A 13,050-nucleotide genomic window follows, 5' to 3' on the forward strand; every position below is an offset into this window, starting at 1 on the left:
ACCCCACAGAGCTCCCATTACATCCATGAATAGGCGTCATGAAGCCCTTTTAGGAAAAGGATGTCTAAGGGGAATGGATCTGTTTTGTCCTCATGGAACTGTTGAGTCTTGGCGAGCACAGATTGTGACGGTGGGGACTCACCATACAGTTGGACTGACAGCCGCTGTGCTCTACACAGCTCTTCAGCATCTTACAAATATTTTTCTTTTTTCATAAAAAGGGACAAAAATAAAAGCTAAAAAGTCACAATCTGAGTCAGCAGACTGAAATCACGTCTCTTTTTGGGCCAGGACTGGTCCCAGGTCTGTCCAGGGTGGCTGTGCTACTCTTGTTGCTCATTCAGCTCCATGTCGGACACCAGGATGTTTTTCTCTGCCTGCTCAGCAGGGTTGGAGTTACTGCGGCTGTAGCGGGCCCCCTCATAAGACCCACGGGACCCCACACCTCGCCGTTTGTACAGGTAGATCACTGCCACCATCAACATCAACAGAAGCAGCGCTGTCACCGCGATGACAATCAGAGTGGGAAGGTGGTTTGGGTCTCCTGGGTAAAGACAGAATGAGGTTTAGGATTGGTATAAACGTTCCCATTCCATGATGCCAACACATTAGTAGCGAGCAGAGTATAGTAGGTAGCAGCAACTTACCAGTTACAGCTGACATATCAACACCTGACAGAAGAAAACAAATGAATGATTAGTATATCATTGACCTGTATATCATTTTAAACTTCTTCTTAAGACTGTCACGATATGCCTAATCCACGATTCGATTCAACTTTCGATTCTAAGGTCACGATTCGAACTGATTTGATTTTTTTATACAATATAGGATATACTATTTTTAAACCTCTTTTTGCACTGAGAGCTATATGACTATACATTTAGGCTATTGTCTTGAAAAACACTTTCTCAATAAGTTACTTTTATATGAGTAATAACAAATGAGATTGAGAATAACAAAAGGTTTAACATAAACAATATAAACTTTGGGTTTTATGCCCTAACAACTGACATTTTCATGCGCGGAAGTGAATCGCGAATCTGGTTGTAATTTCGGTTCGATTCACGATTCGATTCAAAATCGTGACAGCCCTACTTCTTCTGAATGCATATAAATATGCAAATAATCCTTAAAATGTTGACGGTGCTATCGAGACCCACATTTAGGATGCATTTGAACACACATATGAATATGAATGAATGCAGTATTCAGGTTTGCTTACTGCGTGGCCGTTTGCATATGACCCCGTGTGTGCGGTTCTTGCAGGAGCCCGGCTTCCACAGGCCAGTGTTGCTCTGGATCCAGAAGCAGGTGTTGGCAGAAAGCATGCTGCTCAGGATGTCGTCCTGCACCTCCCAGTTGGTGTACGACATCTCCGAGTTCTCACTCCACACCAGATTACTACCTACAGGACACAGCACACACAGGATATGCAATTTCTTGTTTTATTATTTTATCTTGTTTTGTTAGATTTGTCCATATTTGTTGGATATTAGAGAGATAGGAAGCTGAGGGCAGACAGGATTCGAACTGGGGATAATGCACTGTTCAGCTCATGGTGCACTCCAAAGTCCCAACACAGGATACCCACTAGACTCAGTAGTCTCACAGTAGCCAGACGATTAGAAAGATATGAAATGTCTGGGGCACAGTTATTGAAAAGTTGTTAAGGACTGCCACCTTAGACAAATAAATATATGCGTGACAGACAGGCCTCTTTAGGTCAACCACTGGCCAAAAAGGACTTCCATTACAGGCTAGCCAAACACAGGCTTACCTGAATTTCTCTGGCTAAAACCTGTGATTAAAATCTGGAAATTATGACGTAAGATGGTGGGTCTGACTCTGACCACATGAGACTACACAGACTCAGTGTCTTCAAGACTCCTGTTCAGTCTGAATGGTTTGTCAGGTGGAATGGTTTGAGTCGATTTGAAATGAAATGTTTTCTGAAGTGTCCTGTACCTTTTAAAGATATGCCCAGCCAAGCTCCATGTGCCTGTTCTGCATAGCTCTGAATGTGTTCCCATATAAATCCATTCTCCGTCTCGTCCAAGACAGAGAGAAGTTCTGCCCCAACTAGAAAAAAGAGAGAGAGGAAAGTGGGGAGAGACAGAGAAAGAGAAAGGGGGAACGGGGGGTCATGGCATACAAAAATGAGGCCATTGGGTGCTGAATTGAGTGTGACAAGTCAAAGTGACAAATAAAGTGAAATCCGGAGACACAGTATAAAGCAAAATCCATACTGTGTATGGAGTAATAATGACAGTGCGGCGCACTACAAAGTGAGCTTAATGAAACACTTCTAAATTTAGATCTATTGATGTCAATGTTCTCTATGGCAGAGTTGGTCAAAAAGTGCTGCACTATGTCATTGCCGTTTAGGTCATGTACTACTATAACAGCAGTGGTGTATTTAGTTATGGATCCCCATGTAAAAAGATATTTTGCCAGGGACCACATAAGTGAAGATTTGTTTTGTTAATATTGTTTACAATTATTCAAAAAATTCCACATTGTTATTTTTTAAAGAAAATAGCCATCTACAAGCTCACACACAACGCATCACATCACAACTTGTTGTGATCTTGTATTAGCTATTTTTCAAATAGCTGAAGTTAAAACGGCTCAACTGATTTTGCTGGGGACCTCCAGGAACCCCAACAAGGACCCCACTGCTGTACAGTGCAATGAGTTACTGTAGGAGAGAGACTGAATCGAGTGTGACTAAAGTGAAGTACAGTGACTAGGTTACCTTTCCGACAGGATGAGTGTGCATCCTGCTGCAGCTTGAGATTCTGTAGGTTGAAGGCATAGCAGTGGTTTCTGAAGGGCACCCAGGACCAGTCACCCAGGGAGTGGGGACACTGGCCTGGGTAACTCCACTGGTGAACCACAGGCTCTTCTGACAGGGGAGGACAGGACATCATTGTTGTAACAATTGTTTTATTTACTCTGTTAAGACAATGGTTCTCAACCTTTTCAGGCCGCGGACCCCAAAATACGGTAATCACATTTTAACTGGGGACCCCCCCACCATGACGAGCAAGATACATTTTGTACAACACGGTTCTATTGTGATAATAGCAGATCTACATGCTCACAACGCCTCCCACTGCGAGGCGTTGTGAGCATGTAGATCGGCTATTTTCAGAATTTCTGCCTCTAACATTTGACAATTTGGCCAATGTTTAATTTGTCATTTTACAGGTATTAAAAAGTCCTTAAATTGTCACTTAGGAAATGTGCAGATCCTCTCTATACACTTAAACTTTATGTTGGTTTGTTTACGGTTGAGTGAGAAAATAATGTTGCACATTAAGTTAATCATCTGGGAACCCCCCAAATAATTTGGGGAACCCCCTCGGGGTCCCGACCCACAGGTTGAGAACCACTGTGTTAAGACATGCAACCACGTTTGCACATAACACTTGCTTGCTTACGCACGCACGCATGCACGCACACACACACACACGCGCGCGCGCGCACACACACACACACACACACACACACACACACACACACACACACACACACACACACACACACACACACACACACGCACGCACACACACTCGCCCACTTACCTGAAACAATTTCACAGATAGCAGCCTCCAGTTTATCATCACAGGGTGTTGTGGTCCATTCTCCAGTAGTGGTCATGTGACCACATCCAGCCAATAGATTGTGCTCCCCGTCCCTCCAGTTAGAATACACCACTTCCTCTTCCCCCAGCCAGGTGAACGTCCGCCCCTGGAAACCACACACACATGCAGTACTGTAACACAACACAACACAACACTAACCATCTTCTTGTGCCACTTAACTCTTTTACTGCTTCGGACGTTCCCGTTCGCCCCAATTTTGACCCAAGCGCGCTGCCAATACTCTTTTTACCTTGTCTGATGACTGTAAGCTGATGAGGGGTCGCGCCGCTGTGTACAGTAAAAACATCTCCCGTAACGCTGCTCTCAAAAATCCACCGCACGTTAGCAATAATGGAGTCCCAAATCACTTCCTGGCTGTTTTCTGTGGATCTGATCTAGAAAATGCATTTCTATGCTCTGAATGGATGGCAAGCGGAGTGGCCCAATTCACATTAATTCTTTGCATAAAGCTGCCCTCTGCCGCCACTTTGGCTAAAGTACACATATGAGCGTCCATTGTAAAAAGAATTAGTTTGGAAATAATCAATAGATCATTTTCTATAACATCGCAAAGCTAAGCTGCTTTTTGCTGGCACCAGCCCCAATAAATATATAAATATAAATATAATAAATCTGGCAGTAGAACTGTTAAGCACTCAAGCCCTTTAGTCGTACAACACATATCTAAATGCTCACAATGTATCGCTTGGCGACACGTTGGGAGCTTGAAGATCAGCCATTTTTGCAGAATGTTTGCCTATTCTCACCAAATGTCCACATATTTATATTTTTGCCTATTATTTCATTTCATCTTCCTCCCGGTGGGGGCTCCTCAATGGCAGGTGAGTCAGTAGGATACAACAGCAGTGACAACAGAAATGTGTGTGGGGAGGAAATAATTGGCATAACGACTAAGATGGGAAGAAAAATCACACCCAATGTGAAGTGAGCGCTGGTCGTGCTTGCATAACGTCTTCAGACTAGGATTTGAGTCTAGGATGTACAGGGTATGCTACACACACGTTTTGCTATGGCAAAACGCTGAGGAAAAAGGCTACAGGCATACGACATATGACATCACTAGACAAACATGATGCTACGTACACACATTTTACTATGGCAAAACGCTGAGGAAAAAGGCTACAGACACACGCACAGCCACTCCACCGCTCAAAAAGGGGTCAAAAGCCTAAAATAAGTATACTGTAGTGTATATACTATATAAAAATAACAGATCTAAAAACATGATGACACATTGTGAGCTTGTAAATGTGCCATTTTTTTTTATTTTTGGAGGAGAAACCTTATTTCAAGATAGGAAATGTAGAAGTCCGCCCAAGATAGGGACGCCAGGGTAGAATGTTGGTATAATGTAAGATGAAAGAGATTTAAAATAAAAATATGCTCACCCCATAGTTGTACAGAGCGATCCAGGCGGAGCGGTGTAAGCTGTTCATCAGCAGGGTGAGGTAGCCCTGCTGGTATGGGTCTTTCACCGTGGCCAGGGTCCCGTTAAGGGACTCACACAGGTGGATGGCCCCGGTCCAGTCCAGGCGCTTCTGTACCACGCGGTACGTCACTCTCCCCAGCTCCACAGGTTTGGAGAGGGAGGAGGGAATGAGGGCCGGGGCTGGGGGGAACGCTGAGTCTGAACAAACAGGAGAATTAGACACACAGGGAGACAAGTTAATCCCCTCTACCTGGACAGGTTTGTATATGTCCTGAGCTGTTGTAGCAGGATTTTTTTGTGATAAGATTTGAAATCTTTTGTTGAGTTTATTTGCCAAATGATTGAGTCTGAAGCAAAAAATAGTTATTGAAACAGTGAGACTTTAAGCGCGATGACACTTGGGTAGAGGTTGTGTGGTTACCTTGCCATGATGTAAATCCAAATATTGGCGACATATCTTGCTCCATTGATTAGAAACTGATATTTCGAAAACATTCTCCTCATTGACTTACATTGCACAGTGAAACAGCTCTGTCATTCTTTTAGCACATGAAAGTACTGAAACAAAGCAGATTCTGTCAGTATAACTCCACAAAACCCAGTCCGTTTTTCTTTTTTTATGTCAACTTCCTGTTTATAGTTTGAAGTGCTGGATTCCACCTGGTTTTCTTCCTAATACAAATAGCAAAACCAACATGACGTTGGACATGACTGGATTTTGTGATGTTATATTGGCAGAATCTGCTTTGTTTGCACTCGTTTATGTGATAAAAGAATGTATTTGAGACCTGTTTCACCGTGCAAGTCAATGAGGACAGTATTTTGGATTGTCATTTTGTAATCAAAGGAGCAACGGCGCAAGATATCTCGACAATATTTAGAGTTATATCACGACAAGGTAACTCCACAACCGAAAAACCTCTCTGCGCGTTATGTATAGAAAACTGAGAAACAAATGAAATTACTAACTTGGAAATGGAAAAAAAGGCCTGTAAAAACCAAGGTAAAAACAACAAAATCACCTTGTTTCCTCTGACAGATAAAACCATGTTTCTCCATTTCACAGGGACGAGAAGCCCACCTGCCGGTATTCTTCTGTGGGTTCCCGTGAACCATCACCACACAGTTCCCCTACACAGTGAGAGAGAGCCATCAGATCAGGACATGGGCGACCACAAGTCGGCATTTGCGATGCGTTGGGAGCTTTCAGATCGTAGAGTTTTGCTAGAGAGGAAAGTACTAGCGGTCCTAGTATAGAGCCCTGGCCGACTCTGATCAACTGGGTTTAAAGCATGATTACACTTTAGTAGAGGTTTGGGTTACCTTGCCATAATATAACTCCAAATATTAGCATATCTTCAATAGTTGCTCTGTTTGTATAGAAATGTGTATTACAAAAATAGTCTGACTTAGCAATTGGTACATAAACAAACACAAACAAAGCTGAATCTGCCAATACATAACATCACAAAACCTTTAAAGATTTTTGGATTTGTGGACCCAGTGCGGATCTTCTTCCGAATTAAAATTGTAAAAAGAAGCTGACATTTTTATTAAACAAAAAAGAAAAAATGGCTTACTGAGTTTTGTGATGTTGCAATTGCTCTGTTTGTGTTTGTGTTAAAAGAGAGCTGTTTCACTATGTAATAGTCAATGAGGATATCAGTTTCAAATCCACAGAGCAACTATTGAAGATCTCGCCAATATTTGGAGCTCACAGCAAACCTTCACCAAAGTGTCATTGAGCTTTAAATGATTAATGTGTGTGCTGACAGATAACTAGAATATCAAGGGAAAGAGTTTGAGTGAGAGTGTGTACCGGGTTCTTGTTGTGGAGAGGTCCGCTGTTGTCCAGAGGTTCTCCTGGAGCCCAGTTGGTATAGCTGAGCAGGCCAGGCTGGGCCCACTGGAAATGGCCCTTCGAGTCGGACGTCAGACCCACCCACAGGTCAGCGCTGATGTTGTACAGCAGAGTGGTGACAAAGGCTGTGTGTGACAACATCAATAACATTATCAGTACGTGTGTGTGTGTACGCGCGTGTGTGAGTGTGCGTGCGCAATAAGAGCATGTGCCGTGAGCATGCTTACGTGTTCATCTGTGTACTGCATGTGTTTGAATGAGTGTGTACTGTATGTGTGCATGCTGACGTATTCAAATGCGTGACTGTGTGTATGCGTGGCAAGCATGATTCTGTGTGTGTGTGTGTGTGTGTGTGTGTGTGTGTGTGTGTGTGTGTGTGTGTGTGTGTGTGTGTGTGTGTGTGTTTATGCAGGCTGCAGTACCTTGCTCCAAATGATTGGGTACCACTGCCAGGACGCCTCCTTTTGTCTCACACATCAGCTTGGCTGCAGACCACGTAACCCTACTGGCTTCCTCCAGGCCATGAACTCTGAAACACTACACACAATACACACGTTTAGGACCAAACACATTGTGCTATTTATAAGATAGGCTGTGATACGTTGTACAGTTGTAGTTTGGCGGCGAGCAACTAAGCATAAAACCCCCTTAAGAGCCAAATGGTCACTGTTTGAATGATGAATGAAGAGAGTGGTGTGTTTTAACCCTTTAAGACCGAACGCATCTGTGTTGCGTTAGACTTGAACGGCTTTTACCATTATGTTATGCTTTAACCATTGAAAAATAGCAGTTCCATAAGCTCACAGCGAAAGCACTGAGTGCCACGCTGTGAGCTTGTAGATCTGCTATAAAAAAAATAATCAAGTGCAAGTATAAGAATATTTTGACCCGATTCAATAAATGTCTTCTAGATCCTTCTTCTAAATCTGTGGTTCTCTTTTATGCCAAGGACCCCCATCTCAAAATGTGTTGTTCCAGGGACCCCCAGATCAGAGATTTGAGTTACAAAAGTTTGCTCTGAAAAATATATATTCATAGATTTGCAAACTTTTTCACGATTTAAAAAAAAATTAAATAGCAGATCTACAAGCTTGCAGCGAAGGCACCAAGCGCCGCGCTGTGAGCTTGAAGATTTGCTATTTTTCAATAGCTAAAGTATAAAATAATTCCAGGTCTTGTGGGTTAAACTAGGGAGGCCTACCTTATGCTGATAGGAGGACCAGTCAGGAGGACATCCTGATGGGAGCAGGGGTGAGGACGGCGTGGGTGGAATAGTCCCTGTGACGTTCACTCTCTTACAGACGTACGGCAGGTCTGAGTGACACTTCTGATCCGCCCAGTCCCCTATTTTCGGAGTGGAGCATTGTAGTATCTTCATATCGGTTGTGGTGGTAATTGGTGTCTATCATCATACAACAATTGCTAAAGTGACAATTCCACAAATAAAAAGGCAGGCTTTGGCTTCAGGCTCGCTTCTTACCTTTGCTGGCGGACATGAAGACACATTTGCGATCCCGGCTGAGTGCGTGAGGCCTCCCCAGGGCCCAGGACACGTAGTTGAGTACGGAGTGGTCCGACCAGCGGAAGCGGCCATCGTATGCATAGGTATGAAGTCCAAGCCACCAGTTATCACCCTCTGTCTTGGACATCTGCCATGGAGAGAGAGCTATGGACAATTACTTCTGGCCCACAGCTACTAAGACATGTAAATGTTAGGAGACAGTTGGCATATGCCATGGGGGGACAGTACTCAATTATATGTATTTTATATGCAATAAACAACCATAATTGCGACCGAAGGTCGCATATACTCTGAAGAACCGTGTCGCTTGAGTGTCCTTCCTTCCTTCCGTATCCTCGTGACCGTCCGTATCCTCTGTGATGTCAGCGAGTTGTGACATCACTTCCTGTACAGGGCGGCTACACGAAATGTGGATAACACTATATATGGAGATAGTCCAGTCCATCATGTCATATGGGACTACCGTCATAGAAAGTAGCCATTGTTAGGCCGGAGTCATTGGCTGTCTAAACATGGAGATGTGGATAACACTATATATGGAGATAGTCTAGTCCAATATGTCATATGGGACTACCGTCATAGACAGTAGCCATTGTTAATCCGGAGTCAATGGCTGACTGTCTGTACAGGAAGTGATGTCACATGACATACTTTTTATGCCCATATATGAGTCCTAACATGGAGATGTGGATAACACTATATATGGAGATAGTCTAGTCCAATATGTCATATGGAACTACCGTCATAGACAGTAGCTATTGTTAGGTCGGAGTCAATGGCTGTCTGTCTGACTGTCTGTACAGGAAGTGATGTCACATGACATACTTTGTATGCCCATATATGAGTCCTTCTGTACCACATCTCCATGTTTAGGCAAACTCCACACAGAAAGGCCCTATCGCCAACCCAACCTAGGGTGTGAGCGATAGGGCCTTTCTGTGTGGAGTTTGCCTAAACATGGAGATCTGATCCTCTGATCTGATACGGGCGGCTGGACTTAGATCACCTATGAAAGGATGTCCATGAAAGAATGTCCATCCACCTGGAGAAAAGAAAATGTAACAAGGAGGTGGCAACAGGGCGGCCAAATAAAGTTATTAGGCCTGGATCCAACTTTAAGTCGACGCACATGATTCCAGAAGTGTAGTGCTTATTCGCTCTTGTATCAAACCGGTACTCGAAACGTACTTAGAATTTAACATATTTTCTAAAGTAAATATGGGGGCTGCTGTGTTAAGAACGTTTCGTTGTCAAGCTCAACGTTGGGCATTTGGACCTATACATGGAGAAATGGAGCGAATCTGTTTGGCCTAAACATGGAGATGTGGATAACACTATATATGGAGATAGTCTAGTACATCATGTCATATGGGACTACCGTCATAGACAGTAGCCATTGTTAGGTCGGAGTCAATGGCTGTCTGTCTGTCTGACTGTCTGTACTTACAGGAAGTGATGTCACATGACATACTTTTTATGCCCATATATGAGTCCTTCTGTACCACATCTCCATGTTTAGGCAAACTCCACACAGAAAGGCCCTATCGCCAACCGAACCTAGGGTGTGAGCGATAGGGCCTTTCTGTGTGGAGTTTGCGTGTTCTCCCCGTGTCTCCTAGGGTTGATACCCTCACAAAAACATGAACAAACTCCCCCCAGAATGACAACAACTAGAATCGTCAGAGAAACGCTGTGGTTGGCCAGATTGTCAAGAATTGGCGGTTGCATGTCACCCTGAGGTCGCATTCCACCCTCGGGTGTCTTACTAGTATTCCAAAGCACATTAGTCTGAATCAGAACTGTACAAGTGCTGCACGGGCAGGATCAGCAGCAAAGCCTACAGACAAAGGAGCTAAACATCACTGTATTGCCCAGCATTACTTGCAGGTATAATGAACCACTGTAGTATCGTTAGTCGTGAGTGTGTTGAGTACCTTGCGCAAGGTGTTGGTAAGGAAGGTCTCCTCTTCCACTGAGTGGACAGAGGCCAGTGAGGCTTCGAACCAGGAGCAGATCCTCTGAGCTTGGTCCCACGTGGACCGGTGGTCAAAGAATTTGTACTCTGCCTCCTCAAAGCCAATCCACTCTGGAGCGGTGGCCACTGTAAGGGGACAAAACAAAAAGACAATACATGTAGGGCAGGGTTCCCCAATAGGCGGCCCGCGGGCCATTTGCGGCCCGCGGGGGGCTACTGTCTGGCCCCCACCAACCCCAGTAATAATGGTGGTATAAGAGCAGCACACTAGTATATCGTTGTTGTCGGGTGGAAATGTTGTATCTCCAAATTTGTACATTCTTTCGCAAATCATACAAGGCCGTCGCACAAATGTAGTGAAAACAGCAGACAAGCACACAACGCCTCGCGGCGCGAGGCGTTGTGATCGCCTTGTAGATCGGCTGTTTTCACTAGTTTAAATCATTTTTTAAAATGATAAATGCAAAACGAACGGTTTTGGACATACAAGATTTTCACCCGACAACGACGAAAACTGTCGCTGGAGTAGTGGCAACGCCACCGCCGCCCCCTGCAATGTTGTGGCCCTCGGCTTGGTACCCTAGACATAATTCGGCCCTTGGGGAAAACAATTTGGGGAACCCTGATGTAGGGAGTGTTGTTTGTTTCCGTCAGTGAAGCCCCTGAAGACTGCAACAGTGATACAAGTAAAGTTGAGTTGTGTGTGCTGTGTGTGTCTGAAAGGCTTTGGTCGGCATACTGACCTTCAGTGGTCTCAGGCTCTTTGGCCACGCTACCTGGAAAACATAAACGTCATACAGTATTTGTTACATGAATAATTCAGGAGGGTTCAAACAGCACGCTTTGCATTGTTTGAGTCTATAACCAAAACGAATGCACGTTTTAGCCATTTGCACTCCATGGTCAGTTTGGTCACGGTACACTGTTTGACCCTTGTGTAATTTAGTGACATTTTACCTCTGGGGATCTTGCAGATCCAGTCCAGCTCAGCGTCACAGTGCATGGCCAACCAGGTCATCGTACCCAGATCGGCTGCAGCACACTGGCGGATGTTGTAGTTGTAGCGGCCAAAGTTCTGGTATGTGTACTACGACGACACAGAGAAAAATGAATGAAGACTCAACAAAAACAGCTGGATTTAACACATGGATCCACTTACCGGTATAAAGCACACTAGATGAAACACGTATCAAATGATGATGTAGTGGCAAACAATTCTATAATTCACTCAAGCATGCATGTGCAATACTTGAACGGGTTTGAATGTAATGTGTCGGGACTCACAGCCAGCCCATCGCTCCATTTCCAGCTGCCATTGTCCATGGGGTTCCTGCGGTTCAGACCGATCCAGAACCAGTGCTGCTCATGATCTTCCGATCTGCAGTAGGGATGCGATGATATGAACATTTCATATCACAATTATTGCGACCAAAGAAATCTACGATATTATCACGATAATCGAAATACCCCCAACATCCATTATCCTGGGGTGGAACATTTGCCAAAAAATAGCAGATGTGAGCTTGCAGATCGGCTATTTTTTGGCAAAGAGATTTGGTAGAGAGTGAAAGAAAAAGACTGTATCAAGTACGGTACTTTTACGTATAGAGGGTTTGAATGGTACTGGATACAAAGCTCGGCAAATAAAAGGTGAATTGATCCCAGTGCATGACGGAGGATGATATCATGATAAATACATCTCCACGATTATCGCGAGTGTTTTTTATCACGATAAACGATGATATCGCTTATCGTCCCATCCCTACTCTGTAGGCATCATCATCGTCTTCACCAACATCATGCTTCTCATTATTGTCATCTCTCTCCACATATTTGTATATTGTAGCTGTCGGGCGGAAACCTCATATGTCCATAACCGCTCCTTTTTTATTACTATTTAGAAAGTAATATAGAACCGTGCAATTCTGGGAAATTGCCATTGTTGTTGCACTGATCACTGAGACAGAAATGTGTACTGTTCCTGATTAATTTATATTACATTTTGTGATTGTAATTCATGGGTTATACTAGAAGTTCTGTTATTGATGAATTCTGTCTTGCCATTTATATTACGTATTGTGATTGGTCATTATATTGTCCAGTCAGACAGGCCCATATTCCAGGGTATCTGGCCTTACAACCCCGATACCATCAGTCAAAAAGTTTACAAATAGCAGGTTTACTTTGCTGGCAAAGATTTCTCGGACCGAATACATTGGTGTTTTGCCTATAGCAACCACACTAAATAGTGAAAATAGCCGATCTACAACGTAGATATCGATGTCGATCACGTTGCATATGCCGATCACGTTGCAGATGCCGATCTACAACGTGAAAATGTGTGCAAATCTTTGAATCGATATTCTTTTAAAGCAAAACATTTTAACTCAAACATTTGCTTCTGGGGCATCCCTGGAACAAAATATTTTGAGATGGAGGGTCTGCCGTCAAACACATATAATTCTAGGGGTCCTTGACATTAAAAGGTTTGAGAACCACTGATTAAGAGATGTACGTTTTTCAAGAGCTTGAGAACCACTGATAAAGAAAGTCGTTAGGATTTAGAAGACATTTTTAGGTATTTTTCAGGCC

At 43.7% G+C, this 13,050-nt stretch overlaps 1 protein-coding gene across 1 annotated transcript in view; it reads right to left on the bottom strand.

Moving 5' to 3' along the window:
- Positions 1 to 323: 323 nt before the first annotated feature.
- Positions 324 to 13,050, bottom strand: part of mrc2 (mannose receptor, C-type 2) — a gene marked incomplete at both ends in the record, with an annotated part of 40,497 nt that continues 27,770 nt past the window's right edge. Inside the window, 14 exons of the mRNA XM_080724259.1 lie at positions 324 to 544; positions 1,226 to 1,408; positions 1,969 to 2,082; positions 2,759 to 2,908; positions 3,591 to 3,756; positions 5,060 to 5,298; positions 6,123 to 6,231; positions 6,920 to 7,086; positions 7,384 to 7,498; positions 8,163 to 8,305; positions 8,442 to 8,610; positions 10,418 to 10,584; positions 11,380 to 11,545; positions 11,743 to 11,836. Coding sequence (XP_080580385.1) covers positions 324 to 544; positions 1,226 to 1,408; positions 1,969 to 2,082; positions 2,759 to 2,908; positions 3,591 to 3,756; positions 5,060 to 5,298; positions 6,123 to 6,231; positions 6,920 to 7,086; positions 7,384 to 7,498; positions 8,163 to 8,305; positions 8,442 to 8,610; positions 10,418 to 10,584; positions 11,380 to 11,545; positions 11,743 to 11,836 — 2,203 coding nt within the window. The remainder of the gene's footprint in view (positions 545 to 1,225; positions 1,409 to 1,968; positions 2,083 to 2,758; positions 2,909 to 3,590; positions 3,757 to 5,059; positions 5,299 to 6,122; positions 6,232 to 6,919; positions 7,087 to 7,383; positions 7,499 to 8,162; positions 8,306 to 8,441; positions 8,611 to 10,417; positions 10,585 to 11,379; positions 11,546 to 11,742; positions 11,837 to 13,050) is intronic.

This window comes from Nannobrachium achirus (assembly GCF_963921795.1).
Source record: "Nannobrachium achirus genome assembly, chromosome: 4".
Classification (NCBI taxonomy): Eukaryota; Metazoa; Chordata; class Actinopteri; order Myctophiformes; family Myctophidae; genus Nannobrachium; species Nannobrachium achirus.